Genomic DNA, 27,847 nt, shown 5'->3' on the forward strand with positions numbered 1-27,847 from the left:
AGGGGACTTGAAGCTGTATCTCTTAACTTCCTAGAACAGTGAGCTAACCACTAGATCACAAGTTTAGTACTGTCCCTCTACAGCCTTCCTCTTGAAATGGAGCCACTGCACCCTATATTTTATAGTCTTTAGGCAAAATAAATGGAGAGTAGTGAGGAGGTTTCTGCTTCATTGAGACAAGGGTCCAGGCTATAACCCAGTGGCCCCTCCCATGCAGTGCAGCAGTTTTAGCACTAAGCCACACATCTGATGGCTTGTTCTCTTTCTCCCAGCCCAACAAGTCTCCATCTCTTGGCTGCCTAGAGGAACAATTTTAAGAGGAAGCATGGTGAGGGCGTTGGGTAATACCTAAGTTGTGGCCTGGTCGCTACAGCAGTGTGTGGAAAAGCAGGAGATTTAGATTGAAATCCATTCCAAGTGAGGACCTAAGTGTCCTACTTCCTGGGTGAATGCCCTAACTACTAAGCTGTTGAGCTAAAACATGGGAGGACTGCAGATATGGATGGAAAGGCCCTGTTCCTGCAGTGCTTAACACTGCTAGCTGTGGGTTTTTGCTTGGCTTCATTTTTGATCTCCCCATAAGTCCACACTAAGGTATGGAAATGCAAACAAATTACTGGGTAGTAAAAGCAATTTACTAATTTAAAAGAAAGTGGGTTCCACTGCACATCAGTTATTCTGCAGTAATTGCCCAAGTACATGAACTTACCCTACAATAAAAGGAAACAAAGCTTTTTCCTTGAAGAATAAACCAATGTGTGTTCACTGTAAATATGAGCAGTTACCTTGGAGAAGGTGACATGCAGTAAAGCCATGTCCTCCTTTGCCTTACAGTAAATTGTTAATATGCCCCCCATGCCCTAAAAGTGTTTTTGTGAAATGTAGAGTATCCATACAGGAATTAATATTGAAGGACCAATGTTGCACAAATTCATACCTTAGCTTACTGCCCAATAACTTCCCTGTGCAGATAAGTTATGAATGGATCCCTAAGGTGTTATGCACTTAATAAAAGCAAGTAACTTAATTCTGTCAGAGAACACATTGAAATTGTAAAGAACATCATACATTTTAAGGGAGAGGCAAGAATTGTTGAGGGTGATCTCATTTTATTGGACCAGCTGCATTGTTGGGATAGACACGGACAAGCTTTGAAGTCACACAGTACCCTTCCTCATGAGACTTGAAGAAGGGTACTGCATTAACTGAAAGCTTGTCTCCAGCTATCCCAACCATGAAGTTAGTCCAGTAAAAGGATATCATCCACAAGAATTCCGGCCTCTTATATATTTCCTGGACTATCACAGTAACAATATCACCTCAACACGACCAAAAACTTTAAGAACAATTTTTGTAACATTAATATATATTTTCTAATCATAACGGGTCATCAAAAGAAAATTAGGACTTTTTAAAATGAAAAGCAATTGATACAAAGAGACCAAAACCAGAAATGGCATAGTCTGCAGAATTAAAGTGGATATTTGAAAAATCTGCATTTCAGTAAATGGCTTCCTGTAAAGCTGAAGGAAGTACACCTATTTATAAGCCTTGTAGCAAAAAATTAAAAAACCCCAAAAGTCCTTGTGCTCCATTATGGACCCCTGTCCTTAAAACTGAATCCTTTCAGGTGAACATTTACACCTGTACAGAGCCTCTGCAATGGGACGCTATACGGGTATAAGTCCACAAGGTTCCAATTGCAGAATCAGGGCTCTAGTGAACATTGCAGATAACATGTGGTCATTGATCAGATTTATTATTCCAGATGAATTTTTTAAAACTAGGGAAGGAAAATCAAGGATCCATAACCAAAAGTGTGCAAAACAAATACACTGTATAACAATAAACAATAAATATGCTCTGATATTTTCTTTTTCAAGTGAATAAAGCATGAACCTCTAGCAACTCCTGTATAAGTTACAAGCGGAACAAAGTTTTAACTTATTACAAAGCTAAATAATAATTTAGACAACATTTGCCTTCTCTTGCCAGAATAAATGTTTATTCATTTCTCACATTTTCAGAAGAGATCTGTTCTCACCAAAGATAAATTGACTGGCAAGACTACATTATGGAGAGTTGGAAGTTTCTGTTATGGATTCATTACAGAGATATTTTGGCTATTATACGTTAATTCCACTCTACATCTCTCTTTAGTTCTTCAAATGTCATGAATAAAATTAACTTTAATAGGGATGCTTTCTGATCAAAGCTTATGCATATTTTTTTAATGTCTTACCTGTGGATGCAGAGTCCTCATGCTTTGAACTAGTTCAATGTAGACACAGATCTAACTAGAGAGTGACCATTTTTTACCTGGTAAGTCTCTGACAGGTTGAGGCACAGACACAACATTGTAGAGCATGGATGATTTGCAATTAAGCACTGTGGGTGGACAGCTTAATTAGTTGTCAGTGGACTACTAGAAATAAATAACTAAAAGCTAAAACCCAGTACAGAGTCACAGACTACACATTGCATATTAACTATGGAATTAAATACAAAGGGCTCTGATTTACTATTTGTCCTGCCACCTTTTGAGAATATGCTCTCAGAGGATGATTCAAAATAACCTGTAGGTGTCAAAGATCCCTATAGATTAAATTAAGACACTTCAGAGATGCCTAAGAGTGATTCAACTTTTAACAGCTAGGCACTCTATACAGAGAACAAGAAGCATTAGAGTCTTCCAGAGAGTGATTTAGAAACACCACAGGTGCACAAAAGTAGCAAATAATAAGAAAAACCATGTCAGGGTACTTCCCTTTCTTTCAGTTGAAGCTGAAAGACTTGGTAGCCAAGAGTGCAGGAGTCACTGAGGAGTAGAAGAGTAAGTTGTGTAGAGTCTGTCTATATAACCTAGCAGTTTTGACCCTCTCTTTTGGAGAGGACATCCCTGGGTTTCCATCCTGTTGAAAAGGGTATTTCTGTTTTTCAAGCAATGATTATGCAACAAAAAAGGCACAAACAGCCTTGGGAGTGCCTGTGGAGTTCAGGGTTCATGGCTCTGCTATAGTTTTTTTCCATTTCTCAAGCAATGACTATTGTAAAATGCAAAAGCAGTGTTGGAAGCCAAACCAAAGCTCTTCCCTCCAGAAGGAATACCGTAACCACCAAATGCTTTTCAAGCATGAGCAGTAGCCTTAACATAAGCATTCAGAGGACTAGGTTAAGAGTTTACCATTATTCAAAATGAAGGACATGTATACAGTTAGTGACAACATTTATAGTGACATTAAATAGTCTGATTTGTATTGCAGCACTGCACTACTACATGGAAACCAAAGAATGAAAAGCAGCAGAGGAAATCATTTCATTAAAATTTAAGAGACTAGAAAATAATTGCTGTAATCCAGTAAATTAGACTGTTTTTGCATATATTCCTGATGCTAGATAAATATTGTCAATAATAAGGTTGCCATTTTGTTAAAGGAGATGAAGGGCAACCCGAGTCAATTGAATGTAAGTATGTGATTAAATGCTTTCCTGAACTGGGGTTTACACTCTGCAGTCAGCACTGACTTCTTAATCATATTATATTAGTACATACTAAAGACTCAAGGATTCTTTTTTTTTTACATGGAATCAGTCAAAAAGGTTAAGTAAAAGACAAAGCATGTACTGTGGACTATAACAAATTAACGATATAGGATTTTACAATAATCTTAAAAGATCCCCGTTTACATGATAAAACCATCCCAAATATACATCATGCAATTAATACATCAATATTTAATCATGTTCATTCCCTAAACACCTTATATTTAGGATTAGTTTTTTATAATTAGATGAGGAAATACATCAGACTTGGACAGTAGTAGCCATCATTAAATATGCATCTAGGTGCTGCAGGTACCCTTAAATTCAGTTCTATCAATCATCAGTCTTCAGAAAGGGTGGATTTCAAAGCAGCAATGGAACATTAAAATGTGATAAATCTGTAGCATATAGAAAACATAAGTTTTATAATCAACTGGAAATCTGTGGGGAGGGGTTAAATAAAAATACTGAATATGCATGACTCATAACATCCTTTTTAATACAAACCCCACCTTTCATACTCTTCATCCTTCATACAGATATTTTTATAGAGTGAAAGAATTATTGGTAGAAATAGTTATAATCCAAAGATTTGTGTTTTTCATCTCTGAATCTGAGGTGTATTTGAGATAACTGTATATTTCAGATTCTTAAACAGACTAAAAAAAAACAGTCAAAGATGAAAGAAAATTTGAATGACTTGTCAGTCTAAAATAAAATAAAATCATGTGGTGGGGAGGAAGAAACTTCCACATTAGTGGCAGTTGTTTCATCAAATTGGCCTCTTACCTGTGGAGTCCTGCTGGTTTCAGATTTATACTGGATGCAAATCTAGGTGTTTCAAATTTATACTGGATACAAATCTAGGTAAACATGATAGTCTCTAGATATTTGTCTACATTGAAAAGATGCCATGAAGTATGATATATTCAAGAAAGGTCCTATAACTACTTACAGTTGGGAAGTCATGCAAATTCTACTTGAAAGATTCCATAGCTTCCCAATTAGGTAGTATTAATTCCATAGTCCCACTAAGTAGTACCTTCCCCTATATATTTTCTAGCGTTGAATGCATACATTATGAAGATTATTTGTCTTGGTCTTCATCCATAAGACCATCTCAGTACACATGTGCGCACTCACACACATACTTCTAGATAGAAATACTCAGGCCCAGGACTAGACAGGCAGCTTTGAGCAACATTAACAAAGATATATATGTATGGGAATTCTCACAGTCAGCATGCCTCTAGCCAATGTTTTCAAATAATCATTTTCTTGACCAACAGATTCACATACACAAAAGTTGATATGTCTTTTGTTAACTATTCTTCATATTCATTTCCCCCCAGATACCTTTATCTATGAATGTTTCAACATTTCTAGCATACGACCAGCCAACAATAAGTTACTGTGGCGTACATCATGAACTTCTCTCTCATAAGCCCTATGAATTGAATGCACAGGAAGAAACAATGGAAACACACCTAGAGACTGATCTGGATTTGAGCACAATAACAACAACAGCACGAATCAGTGAACACAATCAGCCACTGGCGTAACTTATTTTACTTGTAGCAGAAAGCTGTAATCAAACTTGAAGTAAGATGAAGTACAAAATAATGGAGACATTCTGATATGGATTCTAAAATCCCTATTCGATCAAAAGAAGAACCAAGAGTTACAGATGAGGACATGAATTGTTTCAAGTCTACAATTTGTAATTAGCTAAGTTGTGCAGTATTTTTTGACTTAAAGCAGAGTATGACCCTTAAAGTGAATCTTTTTTCAAAACTCATCCTACCTACCTGTAAATCTGTACAGATGTAATGTATTTTTCATATTGTAAAGTTTCAATTACCAAGAACAGCTGGTATGTACAGTACCATAATTTAATTACATCTTACTTTACAAATTTCAGTTTTGAAAGTTTTAAATTAACAAAAGTTATTTCTTGTGTTATTCAGTTACGTTGTTTTGTAGGGACTGTTTTGTTACTGCTTTTGTGCCCAGAAAACTTTACTCTAAAATTCTGTGCTGTGCAGAACATGATTTTTACCATGCTTACTGCGTAGAATTTTATCTACTTGTTCCAGAAATAATACATTAACCAAAAGGATGGTTTAATTGTTCAAGCTTGTGAGCGATTCTTCAATACATAGACAAGTTTTCTTATAAATGAAAACTCAAAGAATTTTTTTAACAGTTCTTCTCAGACTTAACTGATGCCTTGAATTACAGCCTGATTTCTAAAGCAGTGAAATGTAATGATAAAGAGGGATATTTTAACAACACATTTCTGAATGAACGGCTCATTATTTTATTCCTTTGTGTAGTATTGTATTAAAGAAAAAATGAACTGTGGACAACGCTACAATGGAGACAAAGGCAGTAACCATAGTAATGAGGTTTCATACCCTTAGAAGATGCAGCTATTAATTGCCAAGGATAAAGTTGTATTAAGTCTCATTGCATTTCATCATCAAGTGGGTTGGTAGTCATAAGGTAGTCATCTATCTCTACAAGGTTTTCTCTAAAAGAAATACCTGCCAACTCAGGCATCTCTGAATTTTATTTAAAGGTTTCATCTGTAAATGTTAGAAACCATTTGAAAAGCCATCTTGAAGAAGACAAGATTCTTTGGGTAAATGTGATATATTTTATTAGACCAACTAAATAATTAGAAAAATTGTTCTTTCCAAGCTTTTGGGCACAAACACCCTTCTTCTTGAAGAAGATGCACAAAAAACTTAAGTGATTTTCTTCTTACCCACAACATAGCATTTTGAATATGACATTAAAATTTCACAAGTAGGGCATTAGGGCCAAACTCTACTTCTATTAAAGTCAATTGCCATTGACATCAGTGGGGACAGGAACAAGCCATCAAACAGTAATCCGTCCCTGGTGCGTACAATTAAACTACTCCTAGCACTTAAACTATTTCTCAAAAGGTGAAAAACTAACCTTTGTTCAAAAATATGCATTAATCTGGAAAACAAAAAGGTAAAGATTAATAGTCTCTTAATATTATGGTAGTTCAATTTACCAAAAAAGATCTTTAAATATTAAAATAGTAATATTAAATCTATAGCAAATCATATCCTCTTTTGATTTAACTAGCATTTGATCTTTGCATTGAAGAATTATTATATTTTATTCTTCAAGTTTTAAAGCTTCAGAATCTCTTCTAATACCATATTAAGACAAATTTAATTATTGTATTCTCACACCATAATCATGAAAAATACATAAATCAGAAAATCCATTCGCCATGCTGACTGGTTAAAATTAGGAAGAGAAATATGTGGCTTTCAAAAGTTGAGACATGAGTTTCATATAGTACTAGCAACTTTTTTATAATAAAGAAAAATATATAACCATAAATCTATTTTTCTGAATGTTTCTCCCACTATATTTTAGTGTTGCTTCAAGCATAAAATTGAAATTTAAAATTGCAGTTCAGTTATTTGTACAAAAGTATAAGGCAACTATTATAAGAAAAAATACCTTCAGAATATTGTTAACAAAGGAATTTGCATTCACTATCTTTTCAATGGAAAAAAAATGTCAAAATAGAGTACATTGTATCGGTTATTTATTTAGCATCTTAGATTTTGTAACATTTTGCATAAATTATTTGCTATTCAACATATTATTTGTCATTTTTGAGACTTATCTTAACTTTCACTATTTTTCAGTTTCCTATTTTTTCACTGCATTGACAGGATGGTTTCTTGAATATCTGATCCTTGCCTATAATTTTCAAATTTTACTATGCACAATTTGAAAATGTTAAAGTGAATTATAAAAGGGAACAACCCTGGAGTCTTAAAATTATATTTGGGCTTTAGAAAAAAATTACCTCCTATTACATGAATCATTTTATTATTCAAGGGTTTACATTCAGTTGTCCTAGTATGTATATGTGGTCTATATAGTTGGGCTAAAATAAGAACACCAGTTCTCCCCAAAAGGGTCAGTTTGGTTACCTTATTCCTGCATGTCCTTTTATGTTCTATACATTCTTTATTCCTACTGTTACCTCCTCCCACTTCATTTCCCTCAAACATTTATGATAAAAATATAAGGTCCACACTCCCTGCCACTGCTTTAAAATCTCATATCTTCAAGGATTCCGTACATTTCTTCCATTTGGGGCACCAAACAATGTGAAAATCTGAAATGGGGAGGATGGGTTTATGAGCACATTCTGCAATACTCGACAACACAACTTCAGGAGAAGGCCATAGCTCAACAGCTAGTGTGAAAACAACCATGGGTGACTACTCAGCTACTATTTTGCCATAATGACCAATACCAGGATCAGCAAATCTGATAACTCCCCAGTGACCATGCTCAGCTTTATTATCCCAAGAAATTCCTAGTAACATTCCAGGTGGCTACAGCTTTTCATTTCAGGTGGCCACAGCTCCTCAGTGTCCCAAGTAGAAGTGGAACACCTAGCTGGCCCTGATGAAGTCTTACCGGCATATCTGGATATGATTGTTTTAGTTGACAACATGCATCTGAAAGCTATTATTCTGAACAAAAAGGATATCTGCCAAGAGGACTAAAGGTGACAGTTTTGCTAGGAGACGCCTTCTAACGAGAAGCTTTTTATTTCACAGCAATGTTTTCCAACCAAAGAAAGGGAAACAAACTGGCACTTTCACTTTTGCAAAAGCAGGAATAAGTTACCTGAACATTAATGACAGTTTTTAGGTGCCATTTTTGTTTTGTTAGAGAAGAATGACAAGTCTGTTTCTTTAGCCAAATTGTCAAAGTCCTTGTTAAAAATCCTTACATATGATACAAATCTCATTTTTTATATTTTTTTAACTACCTGATCAGCACCCTAATAAATGTGCTCAGGGAGACTAAAATTAAGTCAAAAAGACTCCCCAGATGCACTCAGAAGCTCATATTTGCATGTAACCTCCCAAACATCTCCCTAGAGTATCATGAAGTGCTCAGATTAACTACAGAAGAGAATGGATGAATAGAAAGTTGCACATGTGAGTATGACATACATGTATGTCACATGGGGAAGGGGCTAATATTTGGGGATCTTCCATAGGTGCTATGAGATGTTCATACTTAATTGCAAAGGGCAGAATGGAGAGGAAGTCTGCATCATGCAACTATAATGCATGGATGTATAGACCTATAATCCATAGAAATAGGAGAGGTATGCAAAATACTGTGTTTTCTTGCAGATGATCTGCCCCTTTGGTTTTCCCCAAAACCAATGAAAATTAGGGTATGAAAGAAAAAGGGGTCCCCACAAGTCCAGAAATTTGGTGGTAGCATTAATTGGGTTGGCTTTGGGATCCATGGGAGGTCTCCTGGCTAGATGACATGGCTCTGCACACAAGATCAAGCCAGGGCTGAGACCAGTCTGTGGCTGGACCTAGCACATGGCAGCAAACCTGAGACATGGGGTCACAGCCACTGACCCAGTAGTCTGGGTCATACCCACCCAGCACACAATCCTGGAGATAAAGAATAGGGTTGGACACTGCACAAAGACCTGATATCACCATGCCAGTCTGCAGACTTCATCCATCTGGGGTTTCTAGATGCTACTACTCAGTGGATGCATCTACACATGCAAATAACATGCAGAAATAACATATCATGCCAGAGTTTATTGCTCCCAGGCATACCATTTGAATGTGCACCCATGACCACAGAACATTGAGCTGGAGCAGGACAGCCCAAGGTGGCAGGAAGCCCAGAGGGTTAGCCTGCCACCGCAGGGCTGCTCTAACCCAGCTCAACATGCTGTGGAGGAACTGACTGGGGCACAAGGGTGCTCCAATGCAGGGCTAGCCAGCAGGCAGTCCCTGCACTGAAGCACCCTTGTGTTCCAGCCAGTCAAGTCAGTGTCTACATGTGTGTTGCTATGCACTAAAGAATGTCACAGTAGGATAACATTAGTATTTACAAGTACTATCCTAAGGAAAAGTTTGTTAGTTTACTGTTGCTTAATAGGGCCACATATGTAGATGCTAAGGCATTTATTGCAGAGATAATTAGTCAGCTCTACAGTAAACATCTCATGTAGATGCACCCAGTTTCTGCATGGAAGATTTTTTTTTTCTTTTCACTGCCTTCAAAAACAACGTGAATAGTATACATTGGGGCATGCTATATGCAAAATCATATGGTAAGTATCATACTCTAACCTTGGAGAGAGATTGACTAGATGAGGAGGTCAAGCAGGTGAATAAAATTCCAATAATATAGATAAAAATAAACATAACTAGAATTCTTCCTTTGGTTAAAATGAAAAACAAAAAAACCCTCTGAATGATAAATGGTCCACCTAGGAGAGCAATGAGAGACAGACAGAGCAAAAAGGAAAAAAAATAACAGCAATAATTTAGTTGGTCTCCAGAAAGCAAACAAAAAATGAAAGCCTGTGTTAATGCTGCTACAGTATCCCAAAGCACTTGCTGCTGTACAAAATATTAAAAAGAGACTAGTTGTACAAAGATGTAGGAAAAAAAACAATTCTTTTTCTGAAGAACTAACAGTACAAAAGTTAAAAAGGGGGTAGAGCTGGCAAAAGGGAATATGACCTAGAACAAGGGCGGGAAAAATACACCCTGCGGGCCAGATTCAGCCCACCAGGCCATTCTATCTGGCCCACAGAGCCTGTAAAAATTTAGTAAATTAGTATTTATTTGTGTTGGCTCCCTGTCAAAGCTCGCTGGAGAAAGAGGCAGTAGGACCCAGAGGAAGCCCTCAGCAGGCTTGCAGGCTTGAGCATCTCATCCCTGCCCACCCTCAGCCAGTTCCATGCTTTCCTGCCCAGGCCTTACTCCAGTACCACGTGGCTGTGGCTCCCAGCTGCATCCCCAGACTGTGGACCATGGGACCATGCTGGTAGGGGTGTGTATGTGTGTGTGCACGTATGTCGACAGGCACAGGAGCAGAGTATGTGCGTGTCTGTAGGCACGGGGCAGTGTGTGTGTATGTGTGTGTGTGTGCAGTCATGGGGCAGTGTGTGTGTGTGTGTTCATAGGGTGAGTCCCACATGCATGCCCCTCCATACACATGCACCTATGCCTCCCCTTGCATTGCCATACACAAACCCCAGCCACCCTCCCCCATACCCACCCACACCCCACATACCCACACACCCACAGCCCCTACAAACCTATAAGCACCCCCAACAATATACAAGAATATGACTTCATTTTAAGCTATGGTGCAGTCACCTCTGCATACACACAAATACATGTGCAGTCACCTCTACACAAATACATGTAAATGAGGGCAAAAATATTTTTTGAAATCAAATTAAAGTTGTAGATGATCACTTTTTAGAATATAATTTGGTATTTTTCTGGTTCTGAGATGACAAAATCCCTTGCTGAAAGGAGTATTTCCGGGGGCAAGGGGAGGAACTTCTGGTGGCAAAGGTCAGGCATTAGGGGGTGGGACTTCTGGTCACAAGATGGTGACCAGGGGCCGGAGCACCTTTCAAGGGGCAGGGCTACCCATGCAGCCCTTGACCACTTGCCAAAACTCAGTAAGCGGCCCTCCACCCAAAATAATTGCCCACCCTGACCTAGAATAATTTTTTAAAAGGTTTCAATTTATTCAGTACATATCTTTTCTAGCTCCATTTCTATCTTGTCATTATTGCTGTCTTTGTAATCAAATTGGAATGTGCAGTAATAGAAGATGATTTAATTACATGGACAAACCAAAAATGCACTTCCCAAACAAACCTCTATATTTTCAGCAACAATTTAATGAGTACAAAAGAGACTGAGCCTATATGTTATTAATTTAAAGAAGGACATTTTCATATATTGTCTCCTTGTATTAAGATCTGGAAAACAATAAAAACAGACTCAACAATAAGATCAATCTCCACTTTACAATTAAGTGACACCAGCAGCCATATCCTGATAATGCCTTATATCCCAAGGAAGCTGGGAATATTTGTGATGCTTAGAAAACACAAACTAATTATAAGGGTGACCTCTATCAATAAAGAAAAGTCAATGATGGACCAGAACTCAAGTCCTATCAACATTGCATGCTACTTGACATGATGTTATGCTTCTGAAGCAGCCTCCTGAGTGAGCTGATTACTAGTAGCTGAGTAGGGAACAAATGACGGCTGGAGGAGGATAATTCTGTTCCATAAGAAATGCTGAGGTTTTAGAATTAGCTTGTGTTGAATATTGGAATGAAAGCAAAGTCTTTGAAATATTTTCCTGAAAAAAGGAACTGTCAAATTTCTGCCATCTATTTTTATTATTTTCTGAAGTCCAAGCTCTCTATTTCTTTCTCCCTTCCCCAATGTGTTTGAAGCCTGTTGATTAGGGCACTGACCAAAAATGTAGAAAAACTAAATTCAAGTCCCAGCTCTGACTGATTCATAAGAGCATGGGGGTGGGGGGTTATCCCCAATCACTGAATCAAGCAGATTCCAGATCTGAACCAGGATTTTCTACATCGTGGGGCAGTAGCCTTGGCTGTGGAAATGGGAGTCTTCTCCTTCCAAAAAAATCCCATCAAAACCAGTCTCTACTATATAATGAAATGTTTGGCATTTTGCCACAAATGTTCCAACCATGCCTAGCTGGAACATTCAGACTCAGTTTCTCAGGCTGTTCTTCCATATCTGCAGCAAGAAACTGGAAGACAGCCATGAGTCACTGTTTCAGTTTCCATGTGATGCATTTGGCCTTGGAATTTCTTTTTGGATAACCTGAATCTAAATGATTCTTGAACAAAACATTGAGTTAAGATCAATTTTGCTTCCCTTCTGAATTTTCCTTTAAAGAATTGTAAGAATTAATTTATGAATACACTGTTGGCTAAAAGATGTTACCTCATTACACTTTCTATTAACACAATTTGAACACAACCACTCACAATAAAAGACAAACTTTCTTCACAGGACTACAGACCCTTGGGTTACAACTCTGGTATGTTACAGTTGGTATAAAATCAGCAGAAGGATTCCCCTAATTTTTCCTTAAATGCAAAATTATAATGGAAAAATACATAAAACTGTGAACCCAAAGAAAATAAAAGCCAATTCACAATCAACATACATGCATGTAGAGTTCAATAGCTATGTAAGATGTACCCCTTGTTAAATATCTGTCTGTACCAGATAAGCCTGAACAAAATAATGACAACTTCTACTCCAAAGAATTAAAAAAACTGCTGTACTATGTCTCAGTACCATTGGGCTGGCACACCTTTTATGCATTATATGCTAACATAAAATGTGTGGGTGTTGGCTGTGCATGAAATTTCATTACCCTTCTTTACTTAAAAAGTAGATTTGAATAGAAAATGGAACTTTTGCTAAAATGAATAATATAATGATATACTGATAATGATAAAAACCTAACAAAAGCAAAAACACTTAGACTAGATAAAACATTCACTGGTGTAAAATGGAAGTTTTTCCATTGACTGCAATAAGTGCAGGGATTTTTTTGTAAACCTCATTGCCACAAAAGATTGTAGAAGCAGATATTATAACCAGGTTCAAAAGAGGGTTTGGACAAATTGGGACAGTGACAGGTCCATTAGGATCTGTTAAACAGAACAATCAAGGATGTATACTCTGATATTCATAGATGTTTGGGTTAGAAGGAACTTCAGCATATCATCAAGTCTGACCCCCTGACCTGGAAAGAGCACTGGGGTCAGATGACCCCAGCCACGTGTATGTCTAGCCTTCTTTTAAAGACCCACAGGGTAGGTGAGAGCACCACCTCCCTTGGAAGCCCATTCCAGATTTTGGTAATTCTTACCGTAAAGAAATTCTTCCTAATGTTTAACCTAAATCTGCTCTACGTCAGTTTGTGGCCGATGTTCCTAGTTACTCCGAGGGTGCCTGATAAACAGAGCAACTCCTATTGCTTAGTGCCCCCCACCCCCCGATGAATTTGTGGGCAGCCATAAGATCACCTCTCAGTCTTCTCTTGTGGAGGCTGAAGAGACCCAGGGCCTTCAATCTCTCCTCATAGGGCTTTGCTTGCGAGCCTCTAACCGTGTGTGTAGCCCTCCTCTGAACCCACTCGAGGTTGTCCACATCCCTCTTGAAGTGTGGCACTCAAAACTGGATGCAGCACTCCACCTGTGGCCTGACCAATGCTGTATAGAGGGGAAGTATCACCTCCCTAGACCTGTTTGTCATGCACCTGCTAATGGCTGATATAGTTGATGACAGGGAAGGTATGACAGGAGATGGGGTCAATCTAGATATGCTCCATTCATAGACAGGCCACAGTTGGAGTATCTCCCCTCTACAACTTCTATTACTTGCCACTGTCAAAGACAGGATCCTGGGATAAATGGACCATTGGTCTGACCAGGTAGTGCCATACTTATGCTCTAGTGCAGTGGTGCTCAACCTTTGATCTAGAGGTCATATCTGGCCCATGGGGAGATACACAGATCTGAAATTTGGTGGCAGGGGAGCAATGGCAGTGTTATTTGCTGGTCTCTTCTTCCAAATTTCTGGACCCATGGGGAGCCTTGCAAGCTGGATGATGTGGACCTGTGAGCTAGATTGTGCTTGTGTGCAATAGAGCTGGCACACAAAGACAATCCATCACCAGATCTGGTGGGGTCAGATCAGCATATAGATATCCAAATTGAGCTATACATTGGATCTGGTACACAAAATTAAGCCAGAATCAATTCAGTCCATGGGCTGTCTCTGCACTATTTATCTAGCCTGCTGTACCAGAAGGCTTAGCACCACTGCTCTAACGGCTTCACAGAGACATCATTATATCAATAAAAAATTAATGTAATCAATGTTTGTACAATGCTGCAATACACAGTTCTAAAATTAAATTACTACAAATTAAAAGGAATGATACTATTGTAATCCCCATCTGGAATAGCAGAAACAACTGTACTTATCATGAAAGAAAGAGATCACTGGTGATTTAGAAACTGTGTGCAGGACAAGAATTACACCAATTCTCAACTATCCAAGTAACAAGGTAAGCTTATGTTGGTTTGGTTTATTCTCCAAAGATTAGAATCATAAAAAGCTGGTGAAAACGTAACCTGTAAAAAAAAACCATTGTCATGACCAGGAAACACCTTCCAAATGCAATTTATAAAGTTGTGAACTAGTGATGCCTTGCCCCTTCTCAAATGGAATCTTATACAAAATTTACAGCCCAGGGAATTATGCACAGAAAAATTCAAAATTATGCATAGGAAAGCTCAAAATTATGCAAAATTAATTACATTTTAATTTTTTCTACACATTAAACTAAATATGACACTATTTGAACTTTCTTCAAAATATATGCAAGTACTTTGTATGGTTAGGGATGGGGGTGGCTTGTGTGTGCATTGCAGGCATTTGTGAAGGGATGTGAGGGGTATGGATGTGTGGGGGGCTGTGGGAAGGTGTGGGGTTTGTTGGGGGTGTTGTGAAGGGGTGTGGGAGTTCGTGCATAGGGATCATAGGTGGGTGTGGGCCCCCCTACCACAGATCCTTCCCCCCATAATGCAAAGCCCCCACTGCTGGTGGCTCAGCAGCAGCAGGTGGCAGGCCCTTGGGGCACTCACAGCAATGGCAGGAAGAGCCCTCAGCAGCAAGCACCTCTGGCTGAGTCCCAGGACCTGCACTTGCTGTCACAGAGTCAGCCGAGCCCAGCCCGTTGGCATCTGCCTTCACACCAAAACAGGCTAGCTCCATGCCTGCATATGGGACTCACAGCACTGCAAGCAGGAGCCATGTGCCATTAGGCCAAGCCAGCTCCTGCTTGCCTCCACATGCTGTTTCCCGGTGGAGTACTGGAAGCCCCATATGGAGGCATGGAGCTTGCCTGGCCTGATGATGTGCAGTCCACACCCACCCAGAAACCTCACGGCCACCCATATACACCCCCACAGTCATCTACCCCATTCTGCAGATAGAAGCTCCCCTCCCCACTTGCCCAGCTGTCCAGTCATGCAGTTCTGTGCCTCCACATGGCACAGGATTCACTATGTACTGAATTTAGTGCCTATATGCTGTGACTACACCCCCTCCCACTAAAAAAAATCAGCCACTCTATTTTGTTTAAGCTAGTTAAGCAAATGCAATGTACTGTATTGAGATAAATTGGGATCAATGTATATTCATTTACATAATTTATTCCTATGCATTATAAACTCAGTCTTACTAAGGTACAATGTGCAATTGTATTTCAGGGAGTTAGCAACTAACTATGCTACAGTCCAGATTCTAACTTTTCCCACTGTTGCCCTGTGGGGTCAGGCCAACTCTCAGGATCTCAATATTGCACTGTTAGACAGGCAGGTGTGACATAATTGCACATATACAAACACACAAATCAATTAGGTGCATACACACACACACTACCAGCTCAGGCACATACACATCCATAACAGCATAGGCACATGCATACCTATCACCAATTCAAGCACATACACTATACATCCCAAAAGTTAGACACAGATCACAGATCACAGGAGAAAGCAGACCTCTTTAACAAATTCTTTGCCTCCATTTTCTTGTGCAGGGACTGGGACTCCCTGACCAAGATTCCAGATGGACTCAGGAAAAACACCGCCAGGCCTAAGGTCGGGGAGCACCAGGTTAGAGAGCTTCTGGAAGGGCTGAACATGTTCAAATCAGTAGGTTCAGGTGCTCACCACCCCAGGGTGTTGAGGGAATTGGCAGGGGTTATTGCAGGGCCCCTAGCATGGCTTTACACGTACTCATGGTGCTCTGGCCAGAAGCCAGATGACTGGAAGAAAGCCAACGTGGTCCCCATCTTTAAAAAAGGGAAGAGGGAGGACCCGGGCAACTATAGGCCCATTAGTCTTACTTCAATCCTGGGGAAACTCTTTGAGAAGATTATCAAGGAGCGCATCTGGGATAAGCCAGCAGCAGGGATGATGCTCAAGAGCAACCAGCACAGTTTCATTAGGGGCAGGTCCTGTCAGACCAACCTGATTGCCTTCTACGATCAGGTCACAAAAGCATTGGATGCAGGTGTCACGGTGAATGTAGTCTTTCTGGAATGCAGCAAGGCCTTTGACACTGTCTTCCACTCCATTCTCATTAAAAAACTAGGTGACTGTGGCATTGATGCCTACACAGTCAGATGGATTGCAAATTGGCTGAAGGGTCATACTCAGAGGGTAGTGGTGGATGGGTCTTTTTCAACCTGGAAGGTCGGTCCTTGGGCCCGCACTGTTCAATTTCTTTATTAGTGACTTGGATGATGGGGTGAAAAGCAGCCAATTTGCTGATGATACCAAGATTTGTGGTGAAGTGGGCACGCTAGTAGGGAAGGACAGATTACATGAGGAGCTGGACAGGTTACAGGGGTGGGGTAATGAAAACAGGATGGGTTTCAATACTGACAAGTGCAGGTCAGTAGGGCTAACCGTACCTTGTCGTGCATCCACAGATGCATCTCAAGCAGGACCAAGGAGGTGATCCTCCCCCTCAATGCAATCCTGGTCAGGCCGCAGCTGGAGTACTGCATTCAGTTCTGGGCGCTACACTTCAGGAGGGATGTGGACAGCACTGAGAGGGTCTGGAGGAGGGCCACCTGCATGATCCAGGGACAGCAGGGCAGACCCTATGAAGAGAGGCTATGGGACCTTAACCTGTTAAGCCTTCAAAAGAGAAGGCTGAAAGGGGACCTGGTGACCACCTATAAACTCACTAGGGGGGACCAGTGGGGTTTGGGAGAGACCTTGTTCCCCCCTAGCGCCCTCTGGGGTAACAAGGAATAACGGCCACAAGTTGTTAGAGAGTATATTTAGACTAAACATCCAAAGGCACTAGCCATCCTAGTCAGGGTGGATAGGATCTGGAACCAACTTCCAAGGGAAGTGGTGATGGCTCCTACCCTGGGGTCTTTAAGAGGAGGCTTGACATCTACCTGGCTGTGGTCATTTGAGCCCGGTTTTTCTCTCCTGCTCAGGGCAGGACATTGGACCTGATGATCTACAAGATCCTTTCCAAACCTACTTCTATGAATCTATGAATCACTAATTTGTATATCATGCACATAATGCCAACTACACACACACACACTCACCAGTTCACACACATACAACTCACCTACACATACACACAGGTACGTTCCTAACTTGGATGGTACAATGTGTATGTATGTGCTTGGGGTACCTGGGATACTTGGGGGAAGGTTCGGGTTAAAGAGAGAGAGTGTAGGAAGTGAAAGTTGCCAGACCCAGGATTAGAACCAGTGGATTACAGAGAAGCTGGCTGAGGAACTGAGGTTTGGGTTTAATTAAGGTAGACTGGGGCTAGAAACTGAGGTAGACAGCTGAGATATTGCAGGGGTGGGGGCAGATAAGTGGTGGCAAGGAGGAGACAGCCAGGAAAGAAACTGAGGCAGAAACCTGGTTGCTCAGGGGGAAAGGAAAAGGCAGTGGGGATAAGACAGTGGCAAAGAAGCAGGGGGTTTGGAGGCAGAGGGGAGCTCAGGACAGGTGTTGGATTTGGCAGTAAGCCAGAAGCAGGAGATGGAGAAATGAGACAGAAGTTAGAGGGGCAAGGAGCAGAGATTGGAGCAGGGCCAAACCACAGTAAAGCAAAACCCAACTTAGAAGTCCAAATAACAGTCTCATTACACAGACAACACACTACATAGCCCCATGAAGTTACTGGTTCACACACATACACACACACACACACACACACACACACACACAAGCACTCACAATGGCAGCAGGAAAAAGAGACTCAGTGAAAGAGCTGGAGTTCAGGTAGGGAAGAGAAGCAGAGTCCAAGTCCTTGGTTGAAGAGGGGGTGGGAGGTGATAGCTACCTATCCAGGCTGGAAAGGGGTCCTTGTCCAGTAGGTGTTGTCTAGAGGGGGGTTGCCGGGAGGGCCTCTGCGTGGATAGGTGGTGTGGCATGGTGCTAGTCCAGATGGAGAGGGAGTCCCACTGGGTCTCTCTTCACTGCCCCTTTTTGTGTGTGACCCTAGTGACCGGAGGCATGCCCAGGCAAGGGTCAGCCCCTGGCATACTGAGCATGTGTGCTCCATGCAGGGATGTGCAGTTTCAGGTGTCTGTAATGGTGGGGTACAATGGTAGAGTTGCTGGTTCTGCAGGGTCTTTTGTCTTCCAAATGCTGGGTTCTTGTCTCTGTTCCTAGGTGAGATCCGTGGTTCCTGGATGAATCAATGCAAAGTGATAGCCCAGTCATTACAGGCCATTCAGTAGAGGCCTGCTACCACTGTATTTCAATCATTCCCAATCATTCTCATTCATCCAGGAACCAATTTACATGAGAGGGGTACGTGACTCATACAGTTGCAATATGGGATGCCCAGGCAGAGGACAGAAGATGGAGGCTTGACATATAAAATGGAAACTTGACATGACTTTGGTTCACTTACAAACACAGGCCTAAACCATACAATATCCATGTGAAACAATAAAAATCAATACAAAAATGATAATATAATATACAACAGTAAAAATCAATACAAACTTAATAATATATGTATGTATGTATGCATGTATTAAAAAAACGAAAACTGGGGGTTTTGCTACACCACCAATGATAAGGAACATGAAGAGCTAGCTAAAGGTAATGGTGAACGGAATGTGATTTTGTGGAGGCTCTCTGGAATTATTTGTTGTTATTCTGCCACAACTTTAAGTGATGATAGGAAAGAATTTTTCTGCAATTTTTTCTTTGGAATGAGCCAGAGTACACTTCTTTGGAATGAGCCAGATGAAAAAACTTTTTAAAAAATACATAGGGTGATTCCAGACTCTCTTTACAAGGAAATCTCTCCTGCATGTGTAATCCCTTTGTTTTTTGTTTTTTTAAATAAGAAACAAATTTATTAAAAACCAAAATGTCTCAGAAATACCTACATGTGACATCCATTAAAGCATAAATAATGTAACATTAAATCTCACTTTTCCTACCCACAGCATCACATAACATCATTATACCATCTCCAAGACCATCCCCCTTCCTTCTCTCAAGTTTCCTCTTCACCACTATCTTCATTCTCTCCATAGTTGAATAAATATCTCCAGTCAGCTTTTCTCCAAGCCCCCTCCTTCTTACTCTCTTCTTCCTCCTCTTCATCTTATCTCATGCAATATCTGAGCTCGAACAGAGCAAACTGTAAGCATTCCTTCACTGGACACTTCTTTCCTTTTAATACCAACAAGTTCCGCACTTTCTACAGTGCTACTTTTACACAAGTTGCCCACATGCACACTTTACCCCCTTTCTTACATAAACCATACATCACTGTCTCAAAGTTTATCTTGCTCCCCAAGTCTGAAAGCGTAAAAAGTCTCTGTACCCTCCTCCATACCTCGCTTGCAAAAAAGCATTCCCAAAGTAAATGCATAACAGATTCTTCCCTCCCCTCACACTTCTCCCATGGACATGTTGCTGTTCTTCCCAATCCCTATGTTGAATCTCTCATACTGCCAAGACTCTCCTCACAATATTCCATATTAGGTTTGTGTGCTCCCCTTTCAAATCTTTACCCATTCTCCCCACCATATCTTTCTTACCTGCTGTTCCATCAACTCTCCCACCTCTGTCACCTTATCCTTCCCTCTGATCTTCAAAATCCTTCCTTGTTCTCTCAAGCCCTTCATCCCCAGTCCTTCCAAACCTTGCACTCTAATAAGACTTTCCGCCCTCCCATAGTACATCAGTAATTTCCAAGCCCACTCTCCTGTCCCATATAATCCCAACTTCTACAGCCATTTCCCTGCCCAAAACCTGCAAAAATTCCCACTTTCCCAACCTGCTCCATCACCTTAAATCTCATCACCATCCTTATAATGTGCACAGATAAAAATCTCTATATCTGACAATTCCCATCCTCCACACTCCTGCATTTTATGTAACTGTTTTCTTACAACTTGTTCTGTCTTACTTCTCCAAGAGAATATACTATTCTATCTCTGGATCCTCCTACACTGAATCCATGATGGAGGATACACTACTCCCCAAAACAACAAAATTGGTAATATCACTTGCTTCACCAACTTAACCTTCCCCAAAAATGACAAACCCTTTTACTCCATAATCTGTCTCATCCGTGTCCCTACCTCTTCCCATTCTTTTGTGCCCTTCCCCTCCACATCAAATACTACCCCTAAAAATGTCAAATTATTCCTTCCTACTCTCACCTCCTACTTCCCCAAATCTCTCCAATTTTCAACCCCCAACACTTCACTCTTGGCTTTGTTTACTTTAGACCCTGAAGCTTTCCCATAATCTTCCATGTTTCAATACCCATTCTAATGATTCAGTGTCTTTTACCATCACTTTAATATCATTCATATACAGCATACGTTTCACTTCCCCCTCCCATCCCCCCAGCACTTTAATTTCACTGATTATCTTATCCCCTCTTATCCTCTGTGTAGCAGTTCCATAGCACATATTAAAAATCCTGGGTGACAAGGGGCATCCTTGTCTCAGCCCCATTTGGATTTGAAAAGCCTGGCTCAAATTTCCCTTTACCAACACCTGACTCTGTGCTCTACTACACAACAATTTCACCCATTCAACCAAATTTTCCAGGAATCCAAATTTCAGCAACACCACAAACAAAAAGTCATGTGCTATCCTATCATATGCTTTCTCCAAATCAAAATTTGCCAACCCTGCATTCCACTTTCTATCCTGCATCCCTTAACACCCAGTGCATTTGTGCAATCCTTCTCCCTTACACTGCACATTTAGTTCTCCTGTATTACCTGTCCCAATACACTTTTCATGCTTATTGCTGTAAATGTCTTATTTTATTTCTGTATAACTGCCACGTGGCACTCTCACATTTATGTAACCTTGTAGTTTTGGCTTCTAATCAAAATGAAAGCTTTATATTTTCCCATGCTTGTATTAAGCTGCATATGCGTATTTTGTAAGTTTCATTTCTTATCTATAAGTGTCATTCCTGCAGAAACGAAACTTATGTAGAAAATCTACCTAGTAACTATTATGTAAAAGAAAACTATCCTATCTCCGTATGCTTAGCTTATATCATAGTTAGTGTCACAGAGGCAGTCCAACCAACATCTATAAAGAGGTATAGAGGCAAGAGGTAGCAGAGACGACGACTGAACGACCCTTCAGGACTTGATCATCCTGTAGCCAGTCCTCAGCCTCCCCGCCTGGGCATATCCCAGCGAAAACCAAGGCCTCAGAAATCCGACAATTGACAGCGATTCACCGCGTTACAGTTTTGTTATCTATCATCCTGTTCATGAGCTGCTGACCAGCCCTAGGACTAACTAGTGAGTAGCTGCACCTATCCCACAAGGGGTAGAAAGCAAGGGCTCGCTAGTAAACCCTGTGGGCCAACAGACCCCCTTTGTATCCGGCATACTGTAACTGAAGAAACATCGGAGACTCCACCTCTTAACTGCCTCTCTTCATAGTTTAGACAGCATATCTACGCTCTCTATACTTATATTTACTACAACTTCGTTCCAGCCGATCTCCCCTCTTATTCGTAAGAGGGTGAGGCCAGGTGAGTGAATAAAACAAATTTTTACTTCACCTTATATTTACTCCGTAATAACTTCTACCACTAACACCCTATCTCAATGAGCTGTTGACCAGTTCTGGGACTTAAGGAGTTGGCAGCCGCACCTAGCCCATCAGGTTAGAATGCAAGGGCTTACTCCAGAACCCCGTGAACCAACAGACATCCTACAAACTTATTATAGAAAACTAACAACTTACTCTAAGTCGTCTACTTGCGCCAACTCGGCGAACCTCGAAGGCGGTCATAAAGCTACCTCTAATCCTGCCCCACAAGCCACGCGCTCGCCCGCTCCGTAAAGCCTGCAGCTCCCCACGCGGTGCCGGAATCACTAGCCCAGCATTCCGCTACAATTGCTACTACTTTCACCAATAATTTGTAATCAGTCTTCAACAGAATTATCAGTCTCCAGTTCTTTAGGCACTCTCTATCCTCCTTCTTGTAAATTAGCATTACTACCTGGCTTCAAATTCTTCCCTGATCTTCTTTTCTTCCTTTATCTCCCTAAGAAATTCCATCAGATCCCTTCCCACCCATGACCAAAACTTCATGTAAAATCCAGCTGGGAGTCCATCCTTCCCTGGTGATTTATTCCCCTTAAAAGTTTTCAAACATTTTTCCATCTGTTATTTTTATTTCCTTTCCTACTCATCCCTCTTCCCTCCCTCCAACTTTTCTGTAATGGTTTCCAAGAACCTCCTCATCCATTCACTATCAATCTTTCACTTTCTACACAAATCTCCATAGAAGCCTGCCACTGCCATCAAGACTTCCTTCTGCCTTTCCACAGAATCACCAACCTCCGTTTTCACTCTTTCCACCTCTTCCCTTACTTTCCTGATTCTTGAGGCAATGTATGGACTCCATTCTTTCCCTTTCTTCAGCCATGGTACCTTAGCTAAGAATATTTTTTCTGTAGCTTTCTCTTTGAACCACTCCTCAACCTTCACCTTTGCCTCATCCTGTTGTTCTTTCACCTTTCTCCCCTTCCCCACTTCCTCAATCAAACACTGCACCCTCTCTTGACACCATTCTAACTCTGTCACGTTCTCCCTCACTCTTCTCCTACCAATGTTCATGAAAAATGTACATGTTCGTCTTTTAACCATACTCCTATATTCCCACCTACTCTAAGAATTCTTTAAAGTTCTCCATTCTTCATATGTCTCCGTAAAAGCTCTACACACCTTTTCTTCTTGAAGCAGTTGGAAATTCAGCTTCCAAATGACCTTTTCTTTCCCATTACTTCCATGCATCTCCACCCTTAACACTCAATGGTCACTAAAGCTCACATCCTGTAATTCTTTTTTATGGACCACCACCTCTTCTGAGACTAATACAAAATCTCCATGAAGTTTTCCTCCCCGCTAGCTCCACTCTCATGAACACCTTCTCTCCTCCCCATGCATCCAAGAAATCTTCTTCCTTAATTACTTTCTTCAACATTTTTGACAAACTATCCAACTCCCCCTCCCTTCCTCTGTCTCCTTTCTCAGTTATACAATTGAAGTCACTAACTATAACTCCATGCCTTCCCCACCCACTGCATGCATTCCCAACTTTTGAAATAGTACCACCCACCCATCCCTCTCCACAAGAACATATACATTAAACAATTTGACCACCACCCCGCTTGTCTCCATCAACACCCTCTGCATTCTTCCTTCCACCAACACCTGCACTTGTTTACCTTTGATCTCTGGCTTTTTAATCAACATGGCCACACCTACCACCTTATCTTCATTAGTCCCCACCCACCATGACCACCCCAATTTCCATCTGTTCTTCAGATATCTGTATTCATTCCCACAAGGGATCCCACACTTTTGGAGACATAGGACATCCTCTTTGATGGTTCTTAAGGTGTTTGGTCCCACATCTTCCCTGTCAATAAACTCCTCACATTTAAAGTCACAACACATAAAAACATGGCAAGGAAAGAGAGAAGGAAAGCATACCTCATCCCTCCCACTTTAAAGCTCCTCCACACTACTGCTTGCAGTTGTCAACTCTATCTCCACTCTTCCTCATACCTGTTGCTCACACCAAATTTTTAAGGACCTTTAAGGCTATAGTTGCCCTTTCCCCCCACCCTTCCCCCCACTATTTTCTTCCCACTCACCAGTCTCTTCTGTCTCCATATCCAACATCCCATCCCCTCCTGGTTTTGCACCACCCTTCTCCCTCTCCCCTTCTTCCCCCATTTTTTTTCCGCATCAGTGTCATCCACAGCTTCTTCCTGTTCCCTACCAATATCTCCACACATTCCCACTCCACTCTAGCACTGAACTTTCTTCTTGTTCAGCCTCCAGGTTTATGTGTTAACCTTTTGTACAAAAGAAGGGCATCTTGGGAAGATCAGTTAGAGCTTCTTGATTATGCTTAGTCAAGATATGGTGGTGGCTGCTGACCACATTGGTCAAGGGTAGAAAGAAACACAATCCTAGTAACCAGGTTGGAATGTATGTAGAAGTTGAAGCCCAAAGGGCTGTGTTTTGAGAGAGCTCTCAGTAAACAGAGGCAGGGTCTGGTTGGCTGACATAGGCCGCCTTAGTGAAAACACTGAGTGATCTGGGTTGGGTGACCTCTGCCTCCTGCTGAGAAAGGGGTAACAAATCTGTCTAGTGTCCCAGGAACTGAAAGAAGTTGAGGGAAAATTCAGATCACTTTTCACTCAGCCAGAAGTGTGCATCCTGCTCTAATCACCAGTTGGGAAAAAGAAATAACACAAGCACATTGGATGCAGTCAGAGACTCCGAAGGAGGTGGATTCAATCTGCTGCTAACCAGACTCAGAATGCAAGGAGTATGAGGGATGGGTAAACTGGTTAGCAGCTTATTTGCTACCAAGGAGCTATAGAATATACATATATATTTCATAGATTTCATAGATTTTCATAGACATGGAAGGGACCTCGGAAGATCATTGAGTCCAGCCCCCCGCCCAAAGGGCAGGAAGACAGCTGGGGTCATAATATCGCAGTAAGATAAGCATCCAATTTGCTCTTGAAGGTGTTCAATGTAGGTGCTTGAACCACCTCCAATGGCAGGCTGTTCCAGACCTAAGCGATAGCCAGCATGGGTTTGTTGCCGGTAGGTCTTGCTTGACCAATCTCATTTCCTTCTACAACCAGGTGACCTATGACCTGGACAAGGGAGAAGAGATTGATGTCATATATCTTGACTTTAAAAAAGCCTTCCATCTGGTTTCCCATGATCACCTCTTGGTGAAACTAGCCAACTGTGGCCTTGGGTCCACCATGATCTGCTGGCTGGGAAATTGGCTCTGTGGTCGGACCCAGAGGGTTGTAATTGATGGCAGTCACTCATCATGGTGCCCTGTGACCAGTGGGGTCCCTCAAGGCTCTGTCCTGGGACCCATCTTGTTCAACATCTTCATTAATGATGTGGACATTGGAGTCAGAAGCGGACTGGCCAAGTTCGTCGATGACACCAAACTTCGGGGCAAAGCATCCATGCCAGAAGAAAGGCGAGTGATCCAGGCTGACATGGACAGGATCAGCAAATGGGTGGATGAGAACTTGATGGTGTTTAACACCGAAAAATGCAAGGTTCTCCACCTTGGGAAGAAAAATCTGCAGCATCCTTATAGGCTCGGCAGTGCTACACTGGTTAGCACTACGGAAGAAAGAGACTTGGGGGTCATTATTGACCACAAGATGAACATGAGCCTTCAATGTGATGCTGCGGCTACTAAAGCGACCAAAACGCTGGCTTGCATGCATAGATGCTTCTCAAGAAAATCCCGGGACATCATTCTCCCCTTGTATTCAGCCTTGGTGAGGCCGCAGCTGGAGTACTGCGTCCAGTTTTGGGCTCCACAATTCAAAAAGGATGTGGAGAAGCTTGAGAGAGTCCAGAGGAGAGCCATGCGCATGATCAGAGGTCAGGAAAACAGACCGTATGACGACAGGCTGAGAGACATGGGGCTCTTTAGCCTGGAAAAGCGCAGGCTCAGGTGTGATCTGATGGCCACCTATAAGTTTATCTGGGTTGACCACCAGGATCTGGGGGAACGTTTGTTCATCAGAGTGCCCCAAGGGATGACAATGTCAAACAGTTATAAACTACTGTGAGACCGTTTCAGGCTGGACATAAGGAAGAATTTCTTTACTGTCCAAGCCCCCAAGGTCTGGAACAGTCTGCCAGCGGAGGTGGTTCAAGCACCTATATTGAACACCTTCAAGAGTAAATTGGATGCTTATCTTGCTGGGATCCTATGACCCCAGCTGACTTCCTGCCCTTTGGGCAGGGGGCTGGACTCGATGATCTCCTGAGGTCCCTTCCAGCTCTAATGTCTATGAAATCTATGAAGACCTACCCACAACAAACCCATGCTGGCTATCCCTCAGGATGTTGGCATTGGCCAGTCCATTAAGGATGGCCTCTTTAATAAACTTTTCTAAGATCTTCCCCAGGATAGAAGTCAGGCTATTGGGCCTATAGTTAGCCAGATCCACTTTCCTCCCATTCTTGAAGATAGGCCCCACTTTGGCCTTCTTTCAGTCTTCAGGCACTACACCAGAATGCCAGGAGTTTTCAAAGATCCGTGCCAGGGGCTGGGCTATGATACTCGCCAGCTCCTTTAGTACCCTGGGGTGTAGATTGTCAGAGCCGGCTCACTTGAAGGTATCCAGCTTCTCAAGATGCTCCTTCACAGGGTCAGCATTTATGGAGGACAGGGGATCTCCCCCACCCAGACCTCCCTGTCCTGTAGCGGGCATGGGTTTCTCATGGGACTGATGAAAGACCAACGCAAAGTCCCCATTTAATAGGTTGGCTTTTTCCTGGGCGTCAGTTGTCAGTTGTCCCCTCTGGTTCAGTAGGGTCCAATCTTGCCCTTGCTTTTCCTTCGGCTCCCCACATATCTGAAAAAGGACTTTTTATTGTCCTTGGTGCTCGAAGCTAGTTGGAGTTCAGCTGCAGCTTTGGCTTTTCTGGTATGCTGCCTGCAGGACCAGACGAGTACAGAATAATCCTCCTTGGAGATGAATCTTATCCTCCATCCTTTGTAGGCTTTTCTTTTTAGCCTCAGGAGGTCGGCTAGGTCCCTGGAGAGCCAGGGGGGCTGCTGTGCCCTCTTGCTGCCTTTCCTTTGAGATGGAATAGACTTAGCTTGTGCATTGAGAATCACTCCCTTGAGGAGCAACCACTCTTCTTGAACTCCCCTCTCCCTGGGGTCATGGTCTCTTAGGGCCTGACTGACAAGCCTCCTGAGCTTGTCAAAGTCAGCTTTTCTGAAGTCAAGGACTTCTGTGTTGCTGACTGACTTGCCAGCTTTACGGCAAATGGTGAAGGTGATCAACTCATGGTTGCTGTCACCCAGCTTCCCATGGATCACTAGGTCACCTATTAAGTCATCCCCAGTAGCCAGTACCAGGTCAAGCAGTGCTTTGCCTCTTGTTGGCCCATAAACTTCTTGAGTCAACTAGAGGTCATCCACGCACGAGAGGAAGCTTTGCATCTGCTCGGATTTTGCTGAGTGATCCTCCCACAAGATGTCCAGGTAATTGAAGTCACCCATGACAACCATGGTCCTGGAGCATGTGGCCTCAGCCAGCTCCTGGGCTAACTCCTGGTCAAGCTCAGGACTTTGGGTGGGAGGTCAGTAGTAGACTCCCACCATTGTGTCCCCTGTGCCATGTTCCCCACAAATTTTAAACCAGAGGGTCTCTAGCCATCCACCCTGGTCGCTAATATCAGCTTGCAGGGACATGTAGCTTTCCTTAACATAGAGAGC

The 27,847-nt window shown here is 41.8% G+C and overlaps 2 protein-coding genes across 7 annotated transcripts in view; one reads left to right on the top strand and one right to left on the bottom strand.

The window, feature by feature from the left end:
* LRRTM3 (leucine rich repeat transmembrane neuronal 3) overlaps window positions 1-7,187 on the top strand; it is a 192,780-nt gene extending 185,593 nt beyond the window's left edge. For both annotated transcript variants that reach the window (XM_090056882.1, XM_090056883.1), the window contains one exon: window positions 4,896-7,187. In XM_090056882.1, the coding sequence (XP_089913008.1) occupies window positions 4,896-5,105 (210 nt within the window). In that variant the 3' untranslated portion in view covers window positions 5,106-7,187. The remainder of the gene's footprint in view (window positions 1-4,895) is intronic.
* CTNNA3 (catenin alpha 3) overlaps window positions 1-27,847 on the bottom strand; it is a 1,496,635-nt gene that overhangs the window by 1,006,445 nt on the left and 462,343 nt on the right. The gene's annotated exons all lie outside the window — the stretch shown is intronic.

This window comes from Crocodylus siamensis, chromosome 7 (assembly GCF_052110815.1).
Source record: "Crocodylus siamensis isolate JL-2025a chromosome 7, ASM5211081v1, whole genome shotgun sequence".
Taxonomy (NCBI): Eukaryota; Metazoa; Chordata; order Crocodylia; family Crocodylidae; genus Crocodylus; species Crocodylus siamensis.